Here is a 23411-nt window from a genome sequence, read left to right on the forward strand (position 1 = left end):
ACCTGTCTGTTCCATTATTCCATTTAATTTAGTTTTTCTTTGCATTGAAACCATTGCATATTAACAATGAAAGATTGTGGAACTCAATTAATGAACCATGGTCCTTTTGCACCAAGAAACAAAAAGGACTGAAAGTTGTTACATGTTTGCTGTGAAAAGACTACAGATACTTTCTTTGTGTCTTTATCGCCTTAAGGAAATGCAATTAAGTTATTTCATCTTTACAAAACCCCTTTATACAACCTCTTCAAAAAACCTACTCTTTTTCATTGCCAAGTAAAAATAGCAATGCTGATGAACAGTTTATTAGTTGATTTGGTTTAGAAATTTGGTCTGTTTTTATTAAAAAATAAACCCGAAGAATCCTCAAAGTAGCCAGTGTTTCCAGCTGAAGAAAGTGAGTAAAATTCATCAAGCAGCTCCCTCTGAGGAATATTTTAACATATCTCTTGGTTCAAGCATAGAGTAGGTAGCATGAAAGTGTGGGAAAATAGCCAAGAGAGAACTGACAACATCTCAAAGAATACAAATGTATTTTCCATTTCAGTATATCATCTAAAATAATATCTGTTTTCTTGGTTTCTCTTCCATCATGTTGCCTATTATTTGTTAACCCTTTGTCCCAGTAGCTCTGGAGAAAAGTTATTGATTGTGGTGGCTCACATCTGGACACAAAATTAAGAAATTATTACAAAAGCGAAAGCTTCTAGAATATTTAAGTAACTTGGTGCACTTGCTGAAAAGCCTGCTGCTGCCTCCCTGCAAGATTATTTTATTAATAGAATAGAAAGAAATGAGAGACTGAAATATAAAGCCCTTTGTTATTCTAGGCCCAAAAGACCACTTCTGTGGTCAACCCAAGAAGCAGCTGTGAGGAAACAGCACAGAGCACTTCCTTGGCAAAGAAGTTGCCACACTGGGAAACAGTAGAGAAAAATGAAAATTATTGTGGGATGCCAGTAACTCTCAAAATCTCTTGCTTGCCATCTTCCCCTTTGAAAATTTTCTCCTTAGGACTGCAGTAAACATCTGTGATGGCTTTGGTTTTCCAATCCCTTTGAATTGATGTGTGGACAGCTAGCAAGTAGAATGGTTTAGCCAAACCCAGACCCTTCTGCCAGCTCTAAACACCATGTGGTTCCATGGTGAGCCAGTTCAGGGGACTGATGTGGCTAGCATCTTCTTTTTTCTTCAATTAGTTTTCAGCCAACTCAGTTCTTTGGTCCAGCTTTTCATATCCTCACACAGTACAGGGTGCTGTCATGATGTGGAAAGGACTAAATCAAAGAGGTCATGCTTACACTGGTTTCAAATGGTGGTGAAATGCGGTCTAAGATCCTAATCCATACCAGAGGTGCTAATAGAAAATTATATTAGAGCCTCAATTTATTAATAATTTGTAAATCATTGCTAGTTAAACTAAATAGTATTCAGCAGGAAAATGTAATGAATGTTAAGAAAGCACGTAGAAAGGAGGGAGCTCTCCAAAGAAAGTAAATTAACAGGAGAAACCAAGAATTATCAGAAACAAGAAGGTAATGATAAAAAAGAAAACTTAGAGAGTAGAATTTATGACAACAGGAGGAAAAAAGACTTGGTTTATCTTAATTTAGAGGCAGTCAGGAAAAGTATACACTTGCGCATTTATTTGTGGGTTTTATTATGTTGTAATATAAAATAGAATGAAGAAAGTGTGTGTCAACCATTGCCTCAGCTGCTCTGCTTGAGCACTGTGCTTTAACTATCCCTCCACTGGAGCAGAATAATTATCTAACTTAGTCTGGGAAGAACCTCTGAAGCTTGTGTATTCCAACCTCCCAGTACAAGCTGGTCCAAGTACAGCAGGTGGCCCAGATCCAAGTCCAGCCAAGGTTTGAATAGCTCTGGGGAGGGTAGTTTCCCAGCCTCTTCCCATATCTGACCACCTTCATAGTGAATTTTTTTTTTCCTTGTATCTCCGTGAAGTTTCCTGTCTTCCAACGCATGTCTGTTGTGTCTCATCCTTCCCTTGTGAACCTCTGACTAGAGCCTGGCTCTGTCTTCTCTTTAGCCTTGTGCTAGATGGCTGAAGACAGAAGTAAATTCCATCCTAAGCCTTCTCTTTTACTGTCTGGATTTGCTAATTGTCCAGTAGTGTACAATATTTTTAATATCTCTGTAATCAGAGGACTTGAGAACTGCCTGCTAAGACCAACACACAAGTTGTACAGTGTACAAATGTGGCCGTATCAAAAATACCACATGCTTCCTATGGCAGCTCCTGCTTGTTAAACTGTTTTGCAGTGAGCTGTGTTCAGGTTTAGTATGGATCCACTTGGTTTTGACCCATAATGAATCATGGGTTGCGTGCTTTTCTGATTTCTTTCTGTCTCTGGAGATACAATAACTCACAACTCTTCTAGTGATTTCCTGCCAATCCTTAGAGGGGTGAATAAATCAGGCAAAGCTGAAGAAGTCTGTGTAGGTTGTTAGTGGAATGCTTTGGTGCTTTAAGTTTAAATGTGTCCCCCTTTATCTGCTCTTATGAGATAAAGTTAGATGAATGTATTCTGACATTTCTACCATCCACAATCATGCTTGCATCTTAAGAAAAATAAAGTTTGCATGAGAATTTCTTACCAATACTCAAATTTTTACTTTATCCTCATTGGGTAGAAGTGATGTAGTATTTGGCTTAGGCTTCAGATAACATAGGGGAGATATCTTGGACAGAATGCTGCAGCGAGGTTGTCACTGTCACAGGAGATAAGGGGGGAGACTATTCAGCAGAAAATACTAATGTAGACACTTCCTCACAGAAACTTTAAGTCCTTTGGAAAACCGTGAAGCTGTGCTGAAGAGGTGAAAGTCTGGTTCCTGTTCTCTGGATCATGTGTGGACTGAATTAAGCTGGTGTCAAATTAAAAAAAAATGAAAGCACTCCTGGCAGTAGAGACTAAAGCTCTCCCATCCTCACTGCTCACTGCCTGCTCTCAGCTCCCTTTGCCCTTCTCTGCTGTTAATCTCTCGCATTCCTGGCTGCATGAAGATCCACTGCTGGGGATGAGAAGAGAATCTTTCTCTTTCTTTCTGCTTATGTTTTCCTTGCCTTGTGACAGCATGTGGTGTTTTCCTGGGATCAGTCTTCCTGTATTGCATAGAGGAGTGAACAGGCTGTGGCTTTAGCAGAACCATCTTCTGGTCCAGCTTTCTTACTTCATACACAGGCAGATAAATAGCAACCTCTTCCATTATTTATGTTTGTTTGTTTGGGGTGGGAGATTTGGTTTTTTCCATGGGTGGATTTCATTATTTTGCAAAGTGTGCACCTTTCTGTGCTTTTACACTAGTTTGATATAAGTAAGATTAGATGCTCAATCTGAAATGTGTCCATTGCTATTACAGACAATAATATAAGAACTGGGGTTGATATGGAAAGATTCTGCTGTGTCTTCCGGGTGGAGTATTTATTTTCTGGGCATCTTGTTAATCTGATTGTTTGGTATTGTGTTTCTCTCTCTCTACTCTTCTTTTTTTCCCCCTATAGGCCCTAGATGGGTTCTTCTTCGTAGTGAACCCAGAAGGTAATGTCGTGTTTGTTTCTGAGAATGTGACACAGTACCTGAGGTACAACCAAGAAGAGCTGATGAACACAAGCATATATAGCATCCTGCATGTAGGGGACCACAATGAATTTGTCAAAATCCTGCTGCCAAAATCTTTAGGTATATAACTTTTCCTCATATCATATCATTACTTATTTAACTTTGATTTTATAAGTCAATGTTTCAATAGCTGAAGTTAATGTCCTTCTATTACTTACAGTTTCATCATATACACTATATATTTTTAATGTATATATAGACTATGAATTATTAATATTATTCTCAAAAGCATCCTCCACTCTTTTCAAATTTTTCTTTGTTAAAATTGCTCTTAGTAACTCATGTTAGCTGATACTTTTTAATGGATCTCCAGGGTGAATCACTAAAAGACAGCATTAGCTATGTGAACTCCCTGTTAGTTCTCTGTCTAGGCTGGTTTTTCCAAGAATGGCCCAGAAAAGGGGGAATATATAAGAAAAACCGGCAACCTCCTTATACTAGGATTTTTATTTCAATGTTTTTATTCTTAGCAGTATTTACGCTTATCTTTCAAAACCTGTTTTTGTTAGTTGCAGCCATTTTTTGATTCATATTGGTATTAGTTTTAATGTGATTGTATTTCAGAGGAGGTGAAAAGAAGGAGAAAGTCAATACCGGGTGCCTCACTTACCTACAGCAGTTTTTAAAGTATTATGCAATTCACTGTAGCATTTTATTAGTGTACTTATATACCCTGAAGAAGCAAAAATGTAAATGGCTAAACTCAATATATTACTGCCTTTATTGCATTTTATGACTCAAGAGGGCAAGGGAAGAGTATTTTAAATATGACCCTGCTATTTCCTTACATTGTGCTACATTAATTCATTCCAACTAATGTCCAGTACCTATATTTGTGCATCTAAGGATTTTGTTTCTTTTTTTTACTTGTCTTAAGCACTGTGTTAGGCCTTTATTTTATCCATCACTCCACCCAGGTCATTCTCATCCCTTCAGTCTTTCCCATTGTAGCAGAGACTGTGTGTTTCAGTATATTCCCTATTGTATTGTTTCCTGTTTTTATAAATACATATTAGTTCCTTTTCTTTCCCTTTCTAATCTGGACACAGATTTTTGTACAGTGCAGACATCTCTTTTGTATTAATAACTTTTAAGTTCACTGGAAAGATCCTACATGCTGCCTTATTTTTTCCAGACTTACAAATTAACCTGATCTATACAGTACTGTGTAACTTTTACATGCACCAATATTTGGACTTTTATCCTGCTTTTCTACTATGTCATTTTAAGTCATTTGAAAAAAGCATGATAACTGAACAAATTAGCAGGGCTCTTAAAATCTGATAATTTTGTAAATCACTTTGTTATGTGCTGGCTTGGGCTTTAATATTAAAATTAGATTGTTGTTGTTAAATGAGCTTGTTTGCAAAGCACCTTGATTAATTTCCTGTGGATAAGCAGCAGAAATGCCTGCTACCAGGTTTATCTCACTATGTGATCTTTGCTTTTGCTCAGTGAACGGGGGATCTTGGTCTGGTGACACTCCTAGGCGTAATAGCCATACCTTTACTTGTCGGATGCTGGTAAAACCTCTTGCTGATTCTGAAGAAGGCCATGATAACCAGGAAGCACATCAGAAATATGAAACTATGCAGTGCTTTGCTGTTTCTCAACCAAATTCCTTCAAGGAGGACGGTGAAGGTAATTACCACTTTAAATTTGTGTTATTGAAGTTTTGGGGCAATTGATAAAGTGAGCTCTAAGTCCTGAAAAAATGGAAAAATTATAAGTTTTTTTCCTTTTTCATTTAAGTGTAGAAAGATACTTTCATCTTGGCTATGAGTGTATACACTTGCATGCACCTATTCGTTAAACCAGTATAGTTGAAATTGAGAGAAACTGTTTACCTTAAAAAAGATATCCTAGTTTTATATTGCTTCAGTTGTAAGAAGAATGTAGCTGACTGGGAAGAAAGTTTTGAAGGGCAATTTTTTGAATTCTTAGAATTTGAAGACAATCGTGGTTTACCATTTCCTTTACCATTTACTACTTCAGCAGGTAAATTTCCTCAGATTCTTTTATAAGTATTCAGGTAAGTACAAATGGTTATTTTGAAGCTGCTTTCTCAGAGACAGCAAGCATTTGGGGCATGTTTAAGAAATGTGGCTTAGAAGGTTCGAAATGGTGAGTGTTGTAGAAGTGTACTCTTTGTGCCTGCAGTGTATTCTTGTTTATTAATTATCTCCAGAACAGTTGAGCTACTACAGGTGTATGCAAAACATGTGCCAATACTTATCAGTTGTGCTGGAGTCCTTGATAATTTTTCTTCAAAAAGAGAAAACAAACCCACCTTTTTTGTTTTGTTCAGTGTTGTAGGAAATAACGAAGATATAAACTCCCTGAGTTTTGTATATCTTTTTATTGGCACAAGACCTATTTTTTGGTTCAAATGGATTTAAGGAACTTTTTAAAAATATTTCTGAAGTCTTTGTGTAAACAAAAGTCTTCCCCTTCTATAAAAAATTAACATTTTTCTTTCAGATTTGCAGTCTTGCTTGATTTGTGTTGCAAGAAGAGCACCAATGAAGGAAAGACCGCTTCTTCATTCATCAGAGAGCTTTACTACACGCCAGGATCTACAAGGTATTGTGAAACACGAGTAGGAGTTTTTAATTTTAATTTCTTTTCCTCAATGGGGAAATTGCTGTAACAAGTGTTTTCTAATGTATCTAATACCAGGCAAAATAACTTCACTGGACACAAGTACCATGCGAGCAGCCATGAAACCTGGCTGGGAGGATTTGGTGAGAAGATGCATTCAGAGGTTCCATTTACAGCACGAGGGAGAAATATCTTTTGCCAAGAGGCATCACCAGGAAGGTTAGGTTTCATATTTTTAGCACTTTCTATATTTAAACTGTTTGTCATTTGTATCTCTTGGTTGTTGTTCTCTTTGTTATGTTTACATGGAACAATCAAGGACTAGTGACAGTCCCCTTCTCAAGCTGATCTACCTGACACACTGATGGCTCTCTGTACAGATGTTGCACCTTTCACCCTGTTGTTTTAGCCTGCTTGTTATAACTGTGCCACCTTGGAATGTGCTTTAAAGCTTCAAAATGTCAGTTATTTTGGAATGAAAGACCCTTGCATGTTGCCCAATGAAATATTCACTGCCCATCATTCTTCAGAACCTCAACTCACACATTGCTGATCATTGACCTATATTCCTTTTCTCTACAAAAATGGACATTTACCGCCACGTTTCCCTGTGAGAAACACTCAGTGTGAATTGCCAAAGCTGCAGCACTTATGCTGTTTGCAAACCTGCATTGTTGCACTGTATCTAGCTGATAAGTGTTATAGAATATAGCACAAGCACATCTACTTAGTCAAGATTATGGCAGGTAAGATGTAGGAGGATACTGCACTGTGAAAGGTTCCCCATGAGGTTTCTGTGGCAGTGACTGGATGGGGATTTTTGATAAAACCCTTATACTGCTAATTCTAGTAACATAGATCCAAATTAGTAAAAACAAATGACCCTTTCTAGTCCATGGGAAAGTAATTTCAAAACCAGTGGGGAATAACTGGAACATTTCCAGTGCAGGAGCATCATTCTTTGGGTTCATGTTTGTAGAACAGGGTTTACAGCCAGCCTGTAACAAATAGTTACTATGGTCATTAAGCAGCAGGCATGCCGTCTTGGAACCAAATTGTAACTGAAATATCAAATTATTCCACCAAATACACACAAAAAAAGAGCTTTAGTCATGAGGCATTAGTTAAATAGTCTTTAATATGTTCTGCTTTCATGAAACTTTAAAGGTGGCGTTTTAGGAATGTGGAGACGCAGAAATACTGTGGTGTTTTAGATAACACTTTTTGAGGTATATACAGTAGAAGTGCTGAGAGTTCACAGCCTTATGCTGTGATTTCAGACAGAACTGAAGAGGGTAGTATGCAGTTAAAGTTACACCAGGGGTTTAGAGAATAGTTTCAGGTAAGAACCCACCGGTGCCAAAGGTCACTTAGGAGTATCTGCTATGGCACTTGTTACTTCAGTCCTCTTCAAGTTGTTCCTGACCAAATTAGCAGCTCCTACACCTAGTGCCAAGGTTTGAATGAGTCCTCTCTAAGCTATCTGTGAAGTGATGAAAATATATGTGCTTTGGAGTTTACACTGTATCATTTTGCAGGAGAGGCTTAGGGTTGTGGTATAAGCTGTACAATTAGTCTAAATGAGAAGGCTCTTCTCTTGTGGAACTGAAGAGAGTGAGTGACAAGAGGGGGAGGAAAAACCTCTGGAATTGCTTTATTGCAAAGGATACAGCACTGGGGAGGACTAATGGCTGAAATGTTTCCCTCCCCTGCCCTGCAGTGTAGAGAAGAAAAACAAGGCATATCTTGGGCCATAGTATCTTTGTGCTTGACTGAGAAACTCTTTGCATTTTTTAAGTCGTTATAGTTTGAGAATAGAAGCAGAGAAAGTAATGGTCTCCTACGAGTAATCCGGTGTTGCAACGTGAAAAAAAAAATGCAGAATTAGCTTGATAAACAATAAAAAAACATGCTTTGAAATTAAATGTCAGTATAAAATGCAGAATATATGGTAAGTTTTTATTGGCCACAGTCAGAAAAACAGCATTTCCTCAAGAGGAATACGGAAACATTCTTGTTTGCTTAAAGAATTGGTTTGGAAAATGATTTAAGTAGAGATTTCACTTGTATCCTGTTGGCATTGAGTACTGGAATTTCCTGATGTGGTATATGCTAAAGTTAAGAGCTTTGGACCTTCTGGTGCCCAAAGGTTAAACTGAAACAATGACATACCTAACAGTGAAATTTTGCTTTGTATTGTTTCACAGTTGTAGGTTTTTGTTTTTCTTTACGTTTTTACTCTGAAAGAAACCCTTCTGGTTGTTTAAATTGTGCTTCCTGTTTTCTCAGTGCCTAAATAATACTTTGAAATCTTGCAGAACAATATATAACAGTGGGGGACAGGGAAGGAAAGCAATCATACCCAGTCTTGCAAGGCTGAAAATGTGGTAGCTCTGTAGATGAGACAAATAAAGGCCACCCTTGGAAAACCATGTAATTTCATTACAACAGGAAATACTGAAAGACAAGCAATGAAATGAAGATCAGATTATACTGTTAATTAAAAAAAAAAATAAAAAAAAACCACAGAAAATGTATATGTATGAAAAAAATAGGAAATTAAAAGTATTTGTAGAGGTTGAATTTCTTGAAGTTCAGATATACACTGAAAACTTAAAGAGCTGCAAAATATGTACAGTGAAGTAAACACCAAAACTGAAATGCAGTCAACACTGGGAAAGGGTAACACAGCCCAAATTTTAGCTTAGGTAATTGTATTTGTCATTTTTTTGAGTTGTATATCTTTGTTATTTGTTCTTTAGAAAGTAAAACTTTCTCATTTTAGTTGTTCTTATTTCCAGTTGTTCCCATGTAAGAGATTTATGTACTTTTTTAAATTAAAGATGTATTAAAAGTAACTGTTACAAGACAGTTTAAGCAGGCAATATGGAGGAAAAGATACAGGCTGTTGGAAACATGATCTAAAAACTAAAGACATTTATATTAATCATCACAGTATAGATGATACAGATGAAAAAAAGTATGAGGAAAAAAAGGAATTAGACACATATTTGATGAAGAGTGAAATGGATATCAAGAACTTCCTGTTTACTCCTGAAATACACTGTATTTCATAGTAACTTCCTGTTATTGCTGTCACTCCATATAGATTTTCTTTTAATCACCCTACAGTATGTGGGATCCTTTATTTTATGTGCATTGCAACTATTTATTTTCAAAAGTGGGGGGTTTTCTCCTTATTTAAGTAGCACAGTATCTATGATATCAGTGCTGATGGATTTAGAACATCAGATGCTGAGCAGCTAAGCTACCTGTACTCCAGTTTCTCATTAATTTAATTCTGTTATTTTGCTTGCTTGCAGTGCTGAGGCAGGGACTAGCTTTTAGTCCTGTTTATCGGTTTTCCTTGTCGGATGGCACCATCGCTTCTGCCCAAACGAAGAGCAAGCTCATCCGTTCTCAGACGACTAATGAACCTCAGCTTGTAGTCTCCTTTCATATGCTTCACAGGTAATCCTGGCCACTTTGCTACATCCACACACTCTGCAAAGAGACATGGGAAGTACAAGGTTGCATAAGATTTTGAAATCAATGCTTGCAGCAGGAAAAGGCTGTAAGATTATTTCAGGATTTAAAAATGGCATGCTAGATTTTCACATTAAGATCTTCCATTAAACATACATAATTTCCTTTAATGTCGCGTTCTTAATTTCAGTATTTTAATTTCCTGTATTTTGCATAATAGACGCAAGAAACTTTCCAAATATAATTAAATCTAGAAAACTTTGAAGGATTAAATTTCTGTAGTTCACAGTCTGTCATACCTTGGTGCTGGGTCTTCTTAAAAGTACACATTATAATTACTAGGACCTTGATTCTCTTCGTTCCTGGTCTTTTCTGGTGCTTGGAGCAGTGGCTTTCACATGTCTAATCCTGAGAAATGCCACCACTATTAATTTTGTTTTTTTTTAAAAAGCACAGTCAATAATGTGTTAAAGTCAAGGATGAGTATCAGAACTTCAACATACAATTTTTGTTAAGTCACTGTGTGTCCTATTTGTGTTAGATGTGTTGGCTGATTATAATTACAATGCTGTTTTCCTTGAATCCGCAGAATCTTTTTTTTTTTTCTGAGAAGAATAAAACAGTGCTTTTACAGAAATTGTAGATTTGCAAATTGACATGACCAAAAGCTGTCTGAAATTTTTTTTTCTTTGGATTTCTGAATGTACCTAGTATTTCATGAAGTGCTAAATTTTAAATTTAAGGAAGGACCATTAAGTTAAAAATGGCACTTGCATATATTCTTCCCTCTTTTTTTTTTAGCAGAATGCTGGTACTATTGTATTTGTAATAAGGTTTTAAAAATCCGCCTCTCTTTTTATAGTTCATATTGTTCACCTTTGCCTTTATATGTAAGGTAACAAATACAGAATAACAAGGGTCACTACTCTGTGTTCTTCAGTTTTTTCACTTCTCATGCTTTATCAAAATGTGAAGGTTTATCTGCACTTACTTAATCTGTGCAAGTAGGAGTGGTTTTCGTCTCATGGAAAATGCATATTAGGAATGTTCCCTGAATATTTGTTTTTAGAAGTTCAGAGTTGATTTGACTTTTGTCAGAACCTCTTTTTTTTTTCTTCATTATCTACTTGGCTCTGTCTCTTCTGTAGCTTTTAGTATTTGAGAATGTGTTCTAATTTTTCTGAATTAGGTTTTAACACAGAAGTAAAAAGTATATTGCATCTTCCTATAAACTAATTAAAATCTACTGAGGAAAAGAGAAGTGACCTTCAGGTGCTCTCACAAGAGCTTTTTCTTGGGGGGGGGAGGTCTCTCTCTCCTCTTTTTCCTCTGTCTTACAGCCTGTGTCTCTAAAATACGAGTTTCAGCTCACGTGTGTGTGGTTTGGGGTTTTTTTCCTTCTTCCCTTTTCCTAAATGCCTGTGCAAGACTAGATTGCTAACAGACTGTTCTCATTCTAAAGCAGTATCCAGTAGTTCCCTTGGCTCACATGCTGTTTTGGAGCAGTATTGAAATACTCTGGCAGTGTAGAAATGTGACTTTTTCAACTTTCTTTTCACTATGAACTTGGTGGGCAAATAGCCCACTCCAGCCTTGTGGTGGGGCTATCTCACAGAAATTTAAAACTCTCCAGCAAACAGCTGTCCACAGCTGTCTTGTAAAACATGTATTTGTTGGGTCATATGTTTCAGATGAGATTTCTGTCAGTTCTAGAAGTTAGCTCTTGTCAAATTTAGAGGAAAGATACATTAAAGGGAGAGGGTTTGAAATTGTAACCTATCTGCATTTCTAATGACTGTCATTTAAATGAAGTATAATTTTGTTTTTCTTCTCTTCCACTGATTTGTTAATGAGGTTCTGAAAAAACATACTGTTAATGTTCTGCCATGTTGAGAGTTGCATATCACTTTTTTCAAATTGTTGATTTGGTTTTGATTGTAGGGGTTTGGTGTTATTTTAAAGCAAGGTTTGGGATTTTGCTTCTTTTTCTGTAAAGTAATTGCAGCTTGGCCACTGTCATTTTAGCTAACAGGCTGTTTTTCTTCCCCTTGCCACACAGAGAGCAGAATGTCTGTGGAATGAATCAGGATTTGACTGGACAAGGAATGGGGAAGATATTGAACCCAGTTAGTTCCAGCAGCCCTGCCCATCAGGCCATGTGCAGTGGGAACCCAGGTCAGGATATGACCATCAGTAGCAATATAAATTTTGCCATAAATGGCCCAAAGGAACAAATGGGCATGCCAGCAGGCAGGTTTGGTGGTTCAGGGGGAATGAACCATGTGTCAAGCATACAAGCATCCACTCCTCAGGGTAGTAACTATGCACTAAAAATGAATAGCCCCTCACAAAGCAGCCCTGGCATGAACCCAGGGCAGCCAAACTCTATGCTTTCCCCAAGGCATCGTGTGAGCCCTGGAGTGGCAGGAAGTCCTCGCATCCCACCCAGTCAGTTCTCCCCTGCAGGAAGCTTACATTCACCTGTGGGAGTCTGCAGCAGCACAGGAAATAGCCATAACTACACCAACAGTTCCCTGAACGCACTTCAGGCCCTCAGCGAGGGCCATGGCGTTTCTCTAGGATCGTCGTTGGCTTCACCTGACCTAAAAATGGGAAATTTACAAAATTCCCCTGTGAACATGAATCCTCCGCAGCTGAGCAAGATGGGAAGCCTGGACTCTAAAGACTGCTTTGGAATATACGGGGAGCAATCAGAAGGTACAACTGGACAAGCAGAGAGCAGCTGCCATTCAGGAGAACAGAAAGATAACAGCGATAGCAACATGCCACCGGTTGTCAGTGGCGAGAGACCTGATGGACAAAATAAACTGCACGACGGAAAAAGCCAGACAAAGCTCTTACAATTGCTGACCACCAAATCAGATCAGATGGAGCCTTCACCTTTGTCCAGTACCATGGGAGACATTAGCAAGGACTCCACGGGAGGGTTGCCTGGGTCTGGTTCAGCACATGGAACCTCGCTCAAGGAGAAGCATAAAATTTTGCACAGACTATTGCAGGACAGTAGTTCTCCTGTAGATTTGGCCAAGCTCACAGCAGAGGCCACAGGCAAAGAACTGAATCAGGAGTCCAGTAGCACAGCTCCTGGTTCAGAGGTGACTGTTAAACAGGAGCCAGCAAGTCCTAAGAAGAATAATAATGCACTACTTCGCTACTTGCTAGATAAAGATGATACTAAAGATATTGGTTTACCAGACATACCCCCAAAACTGGAGCGGTTGGACAGTAAGACAGACCCTTCCGGTAGCACAAAGTTAATAGCTATGAGGACGGAAAAAGAAGAGATAAGCTTTGAGCCTAATGAACAGGTAAGCTAATCTTTACAATACATGTGAATGACATGTTCTAGACCTGCGTTTCTACCATCTAACTTCTTCTAAGAGTAGTATCTTGGCACTTCAGGAAACTATTATCTGTCTTTTGAAATCCGGTGTTCACTCAGTTTTCCAACTGGTGTTACTAGGTTGTGATCATCACTCTGTCTAAAAGCACAGACTCTGCCTGGGAGGAGATGGATAACGCAGGCAACCTTTCCCAGATGGTAGTCAGGCAAAGAGAAAATACTCATGACTGTTGGTTAGTGCTCACTAATTGACAGCTTTTCCCACAGGCCGATGTTGAACTGCTGTGTGCTAAATAGGTCCTTGACCTAGCCCAGCATAGCAGCTACACTCCTCCTGTGGAAAACAGGTTTGTGCTGAAGAATAGGACTGATACCAGCTTTGCATTACTGGTCTTTGTGCTACACTTGACCTGCAAATTAAAATCAGAGCAAATAGACTTCTGTGCCAGTTGGGAGGATTCGTTCTCTTTTTTTTTTTTCCTTAAAAAGTCTTTATATTCAACCCAAGTTCCTGTGGATGATTAATCATTCAGTACATGAGATTCAGTACATTCAGAGATCATGTCTCCCTGTGCAAGATTACCTGCATTTATTTTGCTTTCAGAATTTCTTCACATTCTGTGCAAGATTACTTGTTGGTCTACTGCCCAACCTGCTAATAAACTGTGTGTTGTTAGGACCTATGCTAAAAAGTGTTATTTCACTGGCTTTCATGCAGAATTCACTTTTAAAAAGCACCAGGTTCACATCACCCAGAATGCTCCAGTTTTCAGAGCTTTGCAAGAAAAGGGACGCAGCAAAAGCAATTTGCTACTTCAGTATGTTTATTTTATTTATAAAATGGGTAATTACAATATCAATTTTAATATAAGGCATTTTCTGGGGAGGTTATAACTAGCTGGAGTTAATGATCCTTAGATTTGTCCTACACTATCAACTCTCACAGCTGGTCATTAATCCCCAGGCAGCCCTGTGCATGAAGCCTTAGTTTGTAAATCATGATCAGATCATACACTGTGCAAACATTCATGGTTCTCATTCACAGCCATATCCTTCATTATTAAAGTATTGGATTTAAAAATGTTGCATATTTTTAATGTGCGGACTAGGTTTGAGCTTGTTTGTTTTTATGAATCTATTGTAATTATTTATTGTGTGTATATAAAGACATCGGGTTTTATATTTTCTATATTGTATTTTGAGGCTGAGGAGGGATAGACAACATGTTCTTAGCCCTAAGTCACAGCACTGGATTATTATTTTCTTACTTGCCCTTTCGGCAGTCTGTAACTAGTAGACAGTTCTTTCATCAGTGGTTATAACCACAAAACATAGAGGCCAAACACACCACTACAGTGTGGATGCAGCATTGTTAAAATGTCAGTTATCCAGGCTATTCCTAAGGTTACTTCTTCTGTTTCAACAGAATTTGACAGCTACTGCCATTATGTAGGAGCAGTTGTGGTTTTTCAATCCTTCCCATGCTTTAGGGCAAACCAAGCCAAATTACACTAATTTCTGCAGGGATTTATCCTCAAGCCTGGATGTTAGTTTAGTTTTGAAAGGAAGCTGCTATTTTCTAGTGTCTGTAGAGGTGGGGCTTAGATTCTCTGTGAGAACTTATGCTTCATTAGGCTAGAAAAACACAGATATCAAGAAATTCACAGCTAAACTGGCAAAAATTGACTATTTTAAAAGTATCTGATAGATTTCAATTTTTAGATCAGATCCTTAGCATTGACTAGATTAAAGGCAGAGATCTTCAGTCCTTCGTATTAGGTACTGGACCAGAATGTAGAATTTGGTAATCACCAAAAAATTTATGTCCGTCATCCACAGATCAAAATCATGGTCTTTAGATGGTTTATTAATAAGAATTAAATTTCTAAAAGAATATAAATATTCTCTTTTATGATCTCTGTGGAGTACACAGTGAACGTCTTAGCTTGTGAACCCATTCTGAGAAAGCAAGTTTTGTCCCCTCTAGAAATCAGCTGTCTAGTCCAAGGTAGTCCTACGAGTTCCTTTTATCGTTGATGGAAAATAGAGAGGTATTCCAGAATTTTTTTTATCTTATCCTAATGTGTGTCTAAAATAGAGAAGGTAAGCTGCCCCTCAGTGATACTGCCATGGACAAGTGGTAGCACAGATGAAGAGCTTAAACTAGCTGCCTTACTTTCTGGTGACTAAAGATACGAAGTTGTCTCACCCTAAATGTAAACATATAACTAATTATAAGACCAACTTTACAGAAAGAGACTTCAGTGTCTACAAGCACTGCCAAGCAGTTGAAAATCAGGTTCTCCAGAGTTATGAACTTCATGAAGTGAATAGCCTATTCATTTTTTTATTTTTAGATTTTATGTTCCTGAGGTCAGGGAGCGATTTGAGGGGGTTGAAGTATGGACTGTGAGTGTATTGCCTTTTCTTAAAATTTGAAGACAGAGTTTGTCTCCCAGGACAGGGGAACCAGAGGTACAGAAAAGGTCCAGGAGTTGGGTTTATTCAGAAAAACATGAAGCTGTGCAGGAATTGTGATAAAGTGGTAAGGGCTTCCTCAGCCCCAAGGTAGAGAGTAGCCAGTCCCATCTCTGTGAGGGAAGACTGCTGGATAATGACAGAAGGGCTTTTGTTGCTCCGGTTGGTTGTAAACAGAGTTTTAAAACCTACTTAAAATGCAGTGAAACCTGGAGCTGAATAAACAGAAGTCCGGAGTGGAGCAGGAGAGGAAATGGTGGGGAATATAGAATAATGTGTTTAACTGTCTGAAGGCCAGGCCTTTAAACAAATAGCCACTTTACCCCAATTATGATATCACTGAAAATATTTAGCATCAAAAACTCTTCAGCTTTGGAAGATGGTCTCCTACAGGAAGTGGTCATTGCCTAAATTTAGATCAAAGCTGGAACTATTTAGTACAAGACCAGAACACAGATTCTTGTGCTAAATTCTTCCATCCTCCTGTATCCTTCCCCCTCCTTCTTCCTTCCATATGTAAAAATTAGCCATGTGCTTGTGTTACCTATTTTGCAGGTTTATTTAAAACTTCTCCTCCCTGAGGAATGTTGTATTTTTAAGTAATTAGTCATTGAGGTGTAGACCAGCAGTGGGGTGGCCTCTGCAAGTGAGATGGGTGTGTTGGGAGGCAGCAGAGCCATTGCGTTTTCTCCTTTTACTTTTGGTGTGACTTTCTGAGCAGGAAATGCTTTGAAGTGCACCACTATACTAAAAATAGCAGTCTTCTAGGTAGTGTGTTTAAACATACACTTCTGCAGGGAGCAGCAACTGACAGGAAGCCTTTCTCAAATGGCAGAGAATATTTCCAGCACTGTCGTACCTTTTTCCCTTCCTTGGTGGGATGATGGTTAACAAACTTTATTAGGCTGATTGTTCTTCAAGTTACAGCAGCTGTAGGGAAGAGTATGAAAGAGAGACCTGCTGGGGACGTTCAGTGGAGTTTTTCCTACAACACCAACTGTAGCAGCGCTGTTGCTGTTGAGCACAAGTGCTCATACCACTGTTAAAAAGGGAAGAGTGTGTCCCTCAGCAGTAAGCCTGCCTTCTCCCACTCTCCCTGACAGCCCACTGGCTACTGTGTGGCTGCAAGATGGGACTTTACCCTGCACCTTCCCTATACACCACTGCTCGGGCTGTCCCTCACTGTGCTTCTGGCTGCAGCCAGCACATGCTGCTGCTGGCCAGGAGCAGCCCATGTAGTGGTCAGGAGATGGTCAAGTGTGGGAAGGATCGGCTGACAGCTTCGAGGGGAAGGAGGGTGAAAGTGTAAGGGGACGTCAGAGAAACAGAATCTGATGAACAGGATTAGATATTGCCTTGCTAAAGTAGCTTATTCTCTGAGAAATTACTCGGGGTAGTGTGGAATAAAATCCTAATCTTCACAAGTGTACTCTCCTCTTTTTTAGCCAGTAGACAATATAGACAGCCTGTTTGACAGGGACTTCACAATGGAACAGTCTCCAGCAGTGCTGTTCCAGAAATTATCTTAAGCATATACATTTTTGTCCTAAAACTCAGAAACTGTTCTGGAGTTCCTCACATACTTTATCAACTCTGCTTTGTGTGGAAACCATTATCTTCCCAAGGCTAGCATATTTTCTTTACACATGCCACTCATCTTCCAAAAACCTATTTCTGGTTTAATAGTCCAAAATCCATTAAGTTGATGAGGAACATTGGTTTCTTCCTGAAATTCTATCAAAACCTTAGAATAGGGATTCCATTTTCTGAATGTCTTTCAATTAGATTTCTGTTTTCAAAAGTTAGTCATAGAGTAGCCTGATAATATAATAGGATTTCTAGCCAATTTTATCTTTATTGCAGTTACCACAGAGAAAAATACCATATTGATTTCACTTCTAATTTCCTTTTCCCTTCTTTTTATAATCCTTTAATTTATCACTGGTTTGGATCAGGAATTTGGTTTTGTTTACCTCTTATGGTCAGCTGCTCTGCCCATGCTTCAGAGGTAGCAGATGAGTTAACTTATGATTTATGTAAGGAAGGTATAGTTTGAAGTTGTGTCCCCCCCAGAAGACATCCTGTTGTAAGTCTTTAGAATACAGGGTCTCAGTGCAAGCCAAGGGCATTGCCCATGGCAGGAAGGAGATTTCCAGAAAGTTGAGAATATTATCCAGTCCTTTACTATCCATGGAAGCTAGACTTTGACATAGCAACTTTTTGTAAAACAGACTTCATGTTGAGGTGTAGCTGCCTTTCAGTAGAGCTAAAAAAATTCTGTAAGCACTTAACTTTATTCTATATTTCTCTACATGACGGTATAAAATAAGTACATTTTCAAATGCAAAAATATTTCTAGGAATAATTTGTCTTATGCTTCCTGGCATTTGGTGTCCAAGTTCTGTGGAGATTGTAGCAATTGCATTGCATAGAGATATGAAAATTCATACACAAAAACTTTCTTGTGATGCTTAACACCTTATCAGGCCTTTTTTTTTTCCCCCAATTCATGACAAATAATTGTTTTGCAGGGAGGTTAGGGTGTGCCTTCTATTTTTATAAAGTTCAATTTAGACCATTAACAAAATAAATATAGAATATAAATAAAAGAAAAATCCCATAAATATTTTAATGCTAATTTCTGCACATATGGTGCCCTTTGAGGGTGACTCTGGAAAGACTTAGGCTAACGTCGTAGCTTGGTCTTACTTCTAAACCTATCTTGGAATTTCTGTATCAAAAATAATATTGATTATGTTATGCAAAAAAAAAAGGGGAAGGTTATGTATTTATGTTGTTGAAATACATCTGTTCTATTTGGCCTTTCTTTGCCACTTCCTGAAAGGAATTAAAAGCATCTTAGGGAGTGCTGTTTTCTGACACATTTGTATCAATATGTTCTTCGCTGGCATTGTTTTGGTTTTGGTTTGGGGTTGTTACTATTTTAACACCTAATGTTTAAACAACAAATTGCAGTAGCCAGAATGTTAAAAGAGAGGACAATACAAAATCTCTCACAAAACCAACCAAAAAAAACCCCTAACATATAAAACTTCCCTTCACTGTTGTCTCAGATATGTTTAATGAAGGCCATATGTCTTAATTCCCCCAAAGAGTACTGAATCATCCTTCTATAATTTATGATACTCAATATCAGTCTCTTCTACTGGCTCTTGCAGTCTTCTTGTACCAGATCTCCCATCACTCAAACTGCAGCTCCTATAAACATCACTCATGGCTGTCTCTTGGAGCACTTTTTTGAATCTGCTTATCACCTGTCCGTGCCATGATTTAGGCTTCATAGAATCACACTTGATTCCTCCTGGCTCAGCCTTTTTTGTCTGTGTACTGTGTCCATCCAGCTGCTTGTAATTGCCTGGAAGGTAGTGGGATTTGTCAAAAACAGGTAATGTTGGACCAACCCTTTTTCCTTTGGCAGGAGGGTAGCAGGCTTGTTGACATAAGAGAAGCAGTGTGTGCCATGTGCCTGGGTTTGAATAAGGCTCTTTGGCCCTTTTACTTCTAGCACTCCCATAAGCAGGTAACAGATGCATGGTCAAGATGAATCTGCTGTGAGTGGGCAGGAAGCTGTTTGGAAATCCTTACACATTATTGATGGATTCACTGTCAAAATGGAGATTCTGCAGGAGCTCGTGCAGCATCTAGAGCTTTTCAGTGTTTTAGTTATCCTAAATGACCTGATGGGAGAATAGAGCATATCCTTGGTAAAGATGCATGTGGTACTTGAATATCTGCAAGCATACTGGAGGACAGAATTCAAATTCAGCTGCAACAAGGAGATATAGAGAAAATATGTTAGAATATTCAGGGTGAATAAATGCTATTTATTATCAATAGTCAAGGATAAGGTTACAGATTTTTTTTTTAAAAAGGAGGGGACAACTGACTAGATAGGACTTTTTCAGAACTGTGTCTAGGAATCATGATGAGTTTGAGTCAGTAATGTCACATAATTAAAAAAATTACAGCTTTTCTGGAATATGCCATCAAAGCATACCATGTGTAGAGTAAATTTTCTGCTTTACTCAGCAGCTGTAAGGCTTCATTTTAAGTCCTGTTCCAGACATGGCTTCAGCCAAAGTGTGGATCAGCTGAAGGCAATCTGCAGGAGTAACAAGACTAATAAGCGGTCTAGAAAACAGTTTATATGCTGAAGATTCACAAATTGAGGTTGTTTATTTATTTCAGCTTCAGACCAAAAGGGCATGTATTTTCAAATACAGAAAAATAAGAAAAAGAAAGGGGAGCACAATGTGTTTTCCAGATTCAAAATACAATTGGAAGGAAAGGCCTCCATTTCAGTGAGAGAGATTTTGCATTGAGACTGAGAAGAAAACTCACAAGAATAGTAAGGATGGCAGAGTGCTGAAACCAATTCCCCAGGGAAGCTGTGGATTTTTTGTCACTGGATGTTTTTAACAAGCTGCTGTATGCACTTCTGTAGGGAATGGCATACGCTGATCTTGCCTTCAGGTTTTAAATTTCCTTCAGTCCTCTAATTCTTTGATTTCCTACCATTTTGCCAATTACACCAGCCTCCAGATCACCCACATGATGCCTTTTAATGGAGTAAACTCCCTCCTTTTGCACCGTATACTCCAACCTGTAAAACTAGGAGATGATGTAGAAGGAGTAAAGGAGTAAATACCATGTTTATTTGCAGCCAGTCACCCAAAAAAGGCATGTAGCAGTGTAACCTTGGGGCATTTTAGCTACCTTTGAATAAAATAGCTGAGCTTCCCAGGAGCAGGTTAGATGTGGCAGCAGGACTTTTGTGCATACTGTACAATGTGCAGTGCTTCCTAGCTAGCCTGCTAGAGCCTCTGTAGTTAGTTTAAAACTATCTCAGGTATTTCTGCATTATCCTGTGATCTGTGCTGTGAGGTTGCTATCAATAAGTCAGAAGTTCATGATATGGGGAAGGACAAAAACCCAGGAGGAATTGTATTTCAGTTGTGCATGTTTGTGGTGTTATTTCAGTTCCTTGTCCTTCACAGCTAGCTGCTCACTCTGCCTCTCTTCCATCATTGCACATTTCCTAATGAAGATGCTGATTTTGAGTAGATATTTGTTATAAATACTGTCATAATATGTTTCCTGTGCAGCTTGGTGGTAACTGAGTCTGGACTCTCTGTTGTTAATTATTACCCAAGTTTTACCCTATTCAAAGGTTTAGGGTTGGAGAATGTAGTTTTGATGACTTCCACATTTCAGTCATAAAAGTATTCTAATTCTTAGAGTTTACAGACAGAGAAGCTGCCAGAAAAATACTTACAAAAATCAACATTTTTAAGAAAAACAAGCAGGTCGGTATTTATGTTAGTATAGGACGAACTTAATTTTTCTTCCATCTTTATTTCATGATAATTTTCTAGTGAATTAAGTGTAACTAGATTTCTCTTTTCTTACTCCAGAGAAGTTTTTTTCAATTATTTCGGAAGTTGTGAGCGAAATCAATTCCAAATTCTAGTAACTAGTTCTCAGGTTTTAATTTATTGAACTTCATTGAAACGTGTATTTCTTGCCAGTTAACTTATATAGAGTTATTCAGTGTTCAGGTTTTGAATGTGACAAAGAAAAAGCATATGGGTAATTGTTTTAGCCATGAAGCAACTTTTCCATCATATGCTTTTAATCAAGTCATAAAGAGACTAGAAATATGACTGTGCTGAAAGGAATATTAGTTATACCTATGTAAACCCCCATCTTCAGCATTGTTGGATCTCTTCTCCTGCCAAAATTATTCCTGCTGTCAACACCGATCACCGAGTGCACAGGGAGAGTCTCCCTGTTGCCCGAGGTATGAACCATGTGAAATCATACATCTTGATGCTGGGCTCTTGAAGGGGTGCCAGTGCCACACTGGTCTCCCCACAAGCAAGGCAGACAAGCCCTGGGAAGCCTGCACAGTCCCCTTACAACAGCTTTGTGAGCTTCCTCCACATCGGGCATCTTGCCGGACGCATCCGGAACCAGTGCGGGTGTAACAGTTGCAGGCTGCCCGGCTTGGTGTGAGCAGGATGCCAACAGCAGGCGAGCAGCGATGTGTACTGTGGGTTTGTGCTTTCTTTGTTGCAGCCAGGCAGTGAATTGGATAACTTGGAAGAGATTCTGGATGACCTGCAGAACAGCCAGTTACCACAGCTTTTCCCAGATAGCCGCCCAGGCGTGCCAGCGGGCTCGGTCGACAAGCAAGCCATCATCAATGACCTCATGCAGCTCACCAGTGACAGCAGCCCTGGCGCGGCAGTGGCCACCCAGAAACCAGCAATGAGGATTTCACAGAGCAGTGAGTCCACTCCGCCTTCAACACACTTGTACACTAAGCTTGTGATCCCCCAGAGCAGGGGTCGAGGTGTCCCTGGGTTGGCTGGGGAGGAACCGGGTAGCTCCTTGTCCTGCTCTGGTGTTGCATGATGACACAGCGCCACCTGCGGTCGTCCCATTTCAAAACACACGTGGAGGTTAAGTCTAATTCACACCAAGTTCACCCTGGAAGTCTGTGTCCTCTGAGGAATTCTAAGGGTACCTCAAAATAAAGCAAATGTCCCCTGTTGTGGTTGTATCTGATGCTGCTGTTGTGAGGGCTTTGGCATGGAGAGTGTTTTTTTGTGATGCAGATCACTCCTTTCCGGCAGCTCTTGCAATAAAAGGGACAAGAGATGAATGAAGGAGAGTCTTCTTCTAAAACCACAAGATTAATAGAAGGACAGATGATAAAGAGGAATGTCCAAGTTTAATTTGAAATTGTGGCTTTTAATTGAGTCCCTTCCAGCTGACAGTTTTCCTTAATTTTATTAATTAGCTTACAAATCAGCATTGAAATGTTGGTTTACCACCATAGAATAATGGAAAGCAAGCAAGACAGAAGTCTTATCAACTAATGTTGAATAAAGTAGCATAAAAAGCCACTACTTCATTTTTTGCTCCTGTTGGCTAGGGTGGCAGCATCTATTTACTTCCTTAGATGTAAACTGATTTCTTTTTTAGTAAAACTTTTTAGATAATATTTTTAGACATTCTGATAATATTAAAAAAACACCGGGCCACTTTCAAAGTAACCCAAATTACTTAGAAATGTTCAAATAAATATTAATATTCTGTTGGTAAATATTAGTGTTTAAATTCGTATTAAAGCCACTTCAGATCCTTAAATAATCACTTGTTATCAATGTTGCTCAGAGTAAGATGCTTCAATTTAATGTACTCATTTTTATAAGTATGGAAGTACTAACAGCAGCAGCACAAAAGTCAGAAGAAAATCTCTGTGCATGTAAAGAAAGTCTTTAGTATATTCTTCCTGAAGCAAGGTCTGTTGGTACCTTCCAATGGAACCTTTTGGCTTTCTAGAGTTAACCTAGCTTTAAATCTGCTTTCAAAGCTACTGACAGTACAGTAACAGTATGATTGTAAATGAGAGTGACTTGGTGGTTAGCAGCAGTTCTGTAAAAGCAGCATCCTGTTTCCCATCTATATTAAAACCCTAAAACCTTTTCCTCTGGCTCAGTCTTGTGCCTGTGCCTGATTTCCCTAGGAACTTCTGCTTTGTTTTCAGTAGAAGAACATACAGAAAACAGGTGCACAGAAATAGTGAGGGGCTCACAGAAAAGCAATGTAGAATGAATGTCAAATCATATACAATTCCAAAAGAGGTTTGGGGTTTTTTAATTATTTTTTTTCTGAAGAAATAACCAGCTTTCATATTACAGGTTTTACATGAAAATACTTTAAATATTTTTATCTTTTAAAAGAAAAAGCTGCTAGATTTGCCGAATTTCTTGAGTCTGTTACATGGGAACAAGGAGCCTCCTTCAGTC

The 23411-nt window shown here is 38.6% G+C and overlaps 1 protein-coding gene across 8 annotated transcripts in view; it reads left to right on the forward strand.

Moving 5' to 3' along the window:
* The window catches only part of NCOA2 (nuclear receptor coactivator 2), a 185949-nt gene that overhangs the window by 133450 nt on the left and 29088 nt on the right, over positions 1 to 23411 (forward strand). For all 8 annotated transcript variants that reach the window (XM_064651190.1, XM_064651235.1, XM_064651207.1 and 5 more), the window contains 7 exons: positions 3527 to 3704; positions 5100 to 5285; positions 6126 to 6227; positions 6324 to 6464; positions 9569 to 9716; positions 11791 to 13060; positions 21673 to 21883. In XM_064651190.1, coding sequence (XP_064507260.1) covers positions 3527 to 3704; positions 5100 to 5285; positions 6126 to 6227; positions 6324 to 6464; positions 9569 to 9716; positions 11791 to 13060; positions 21673 to 21883 — 2236 coding nt within the window. The remainder of the gene's footprint in view (positions 1 to 3526; positions 3705 to 5099; positions 5286 to 6125; positions 6228 to 6323; positions 6465 to 9568; positions 9717 to 11790; positions 13061 to 21672; positions 21884 to 23411) is intronic.

This window comes from Pseudopipra pipra, chromosome 1 (assembly GCF_036250125.1).
Source record: "Pseudopipra pipra isolate bDixPip1 chromosome 1, bDixPip1.hap1, whole genome shotgun sequence".
Taxonomy (NCBI): domain Eukaryota; kingdom Metazoa; phylum Chordata; class Aves; order Passeriformes; family Pipridae; genus Pseudopipra; species Pseudopipra pipra.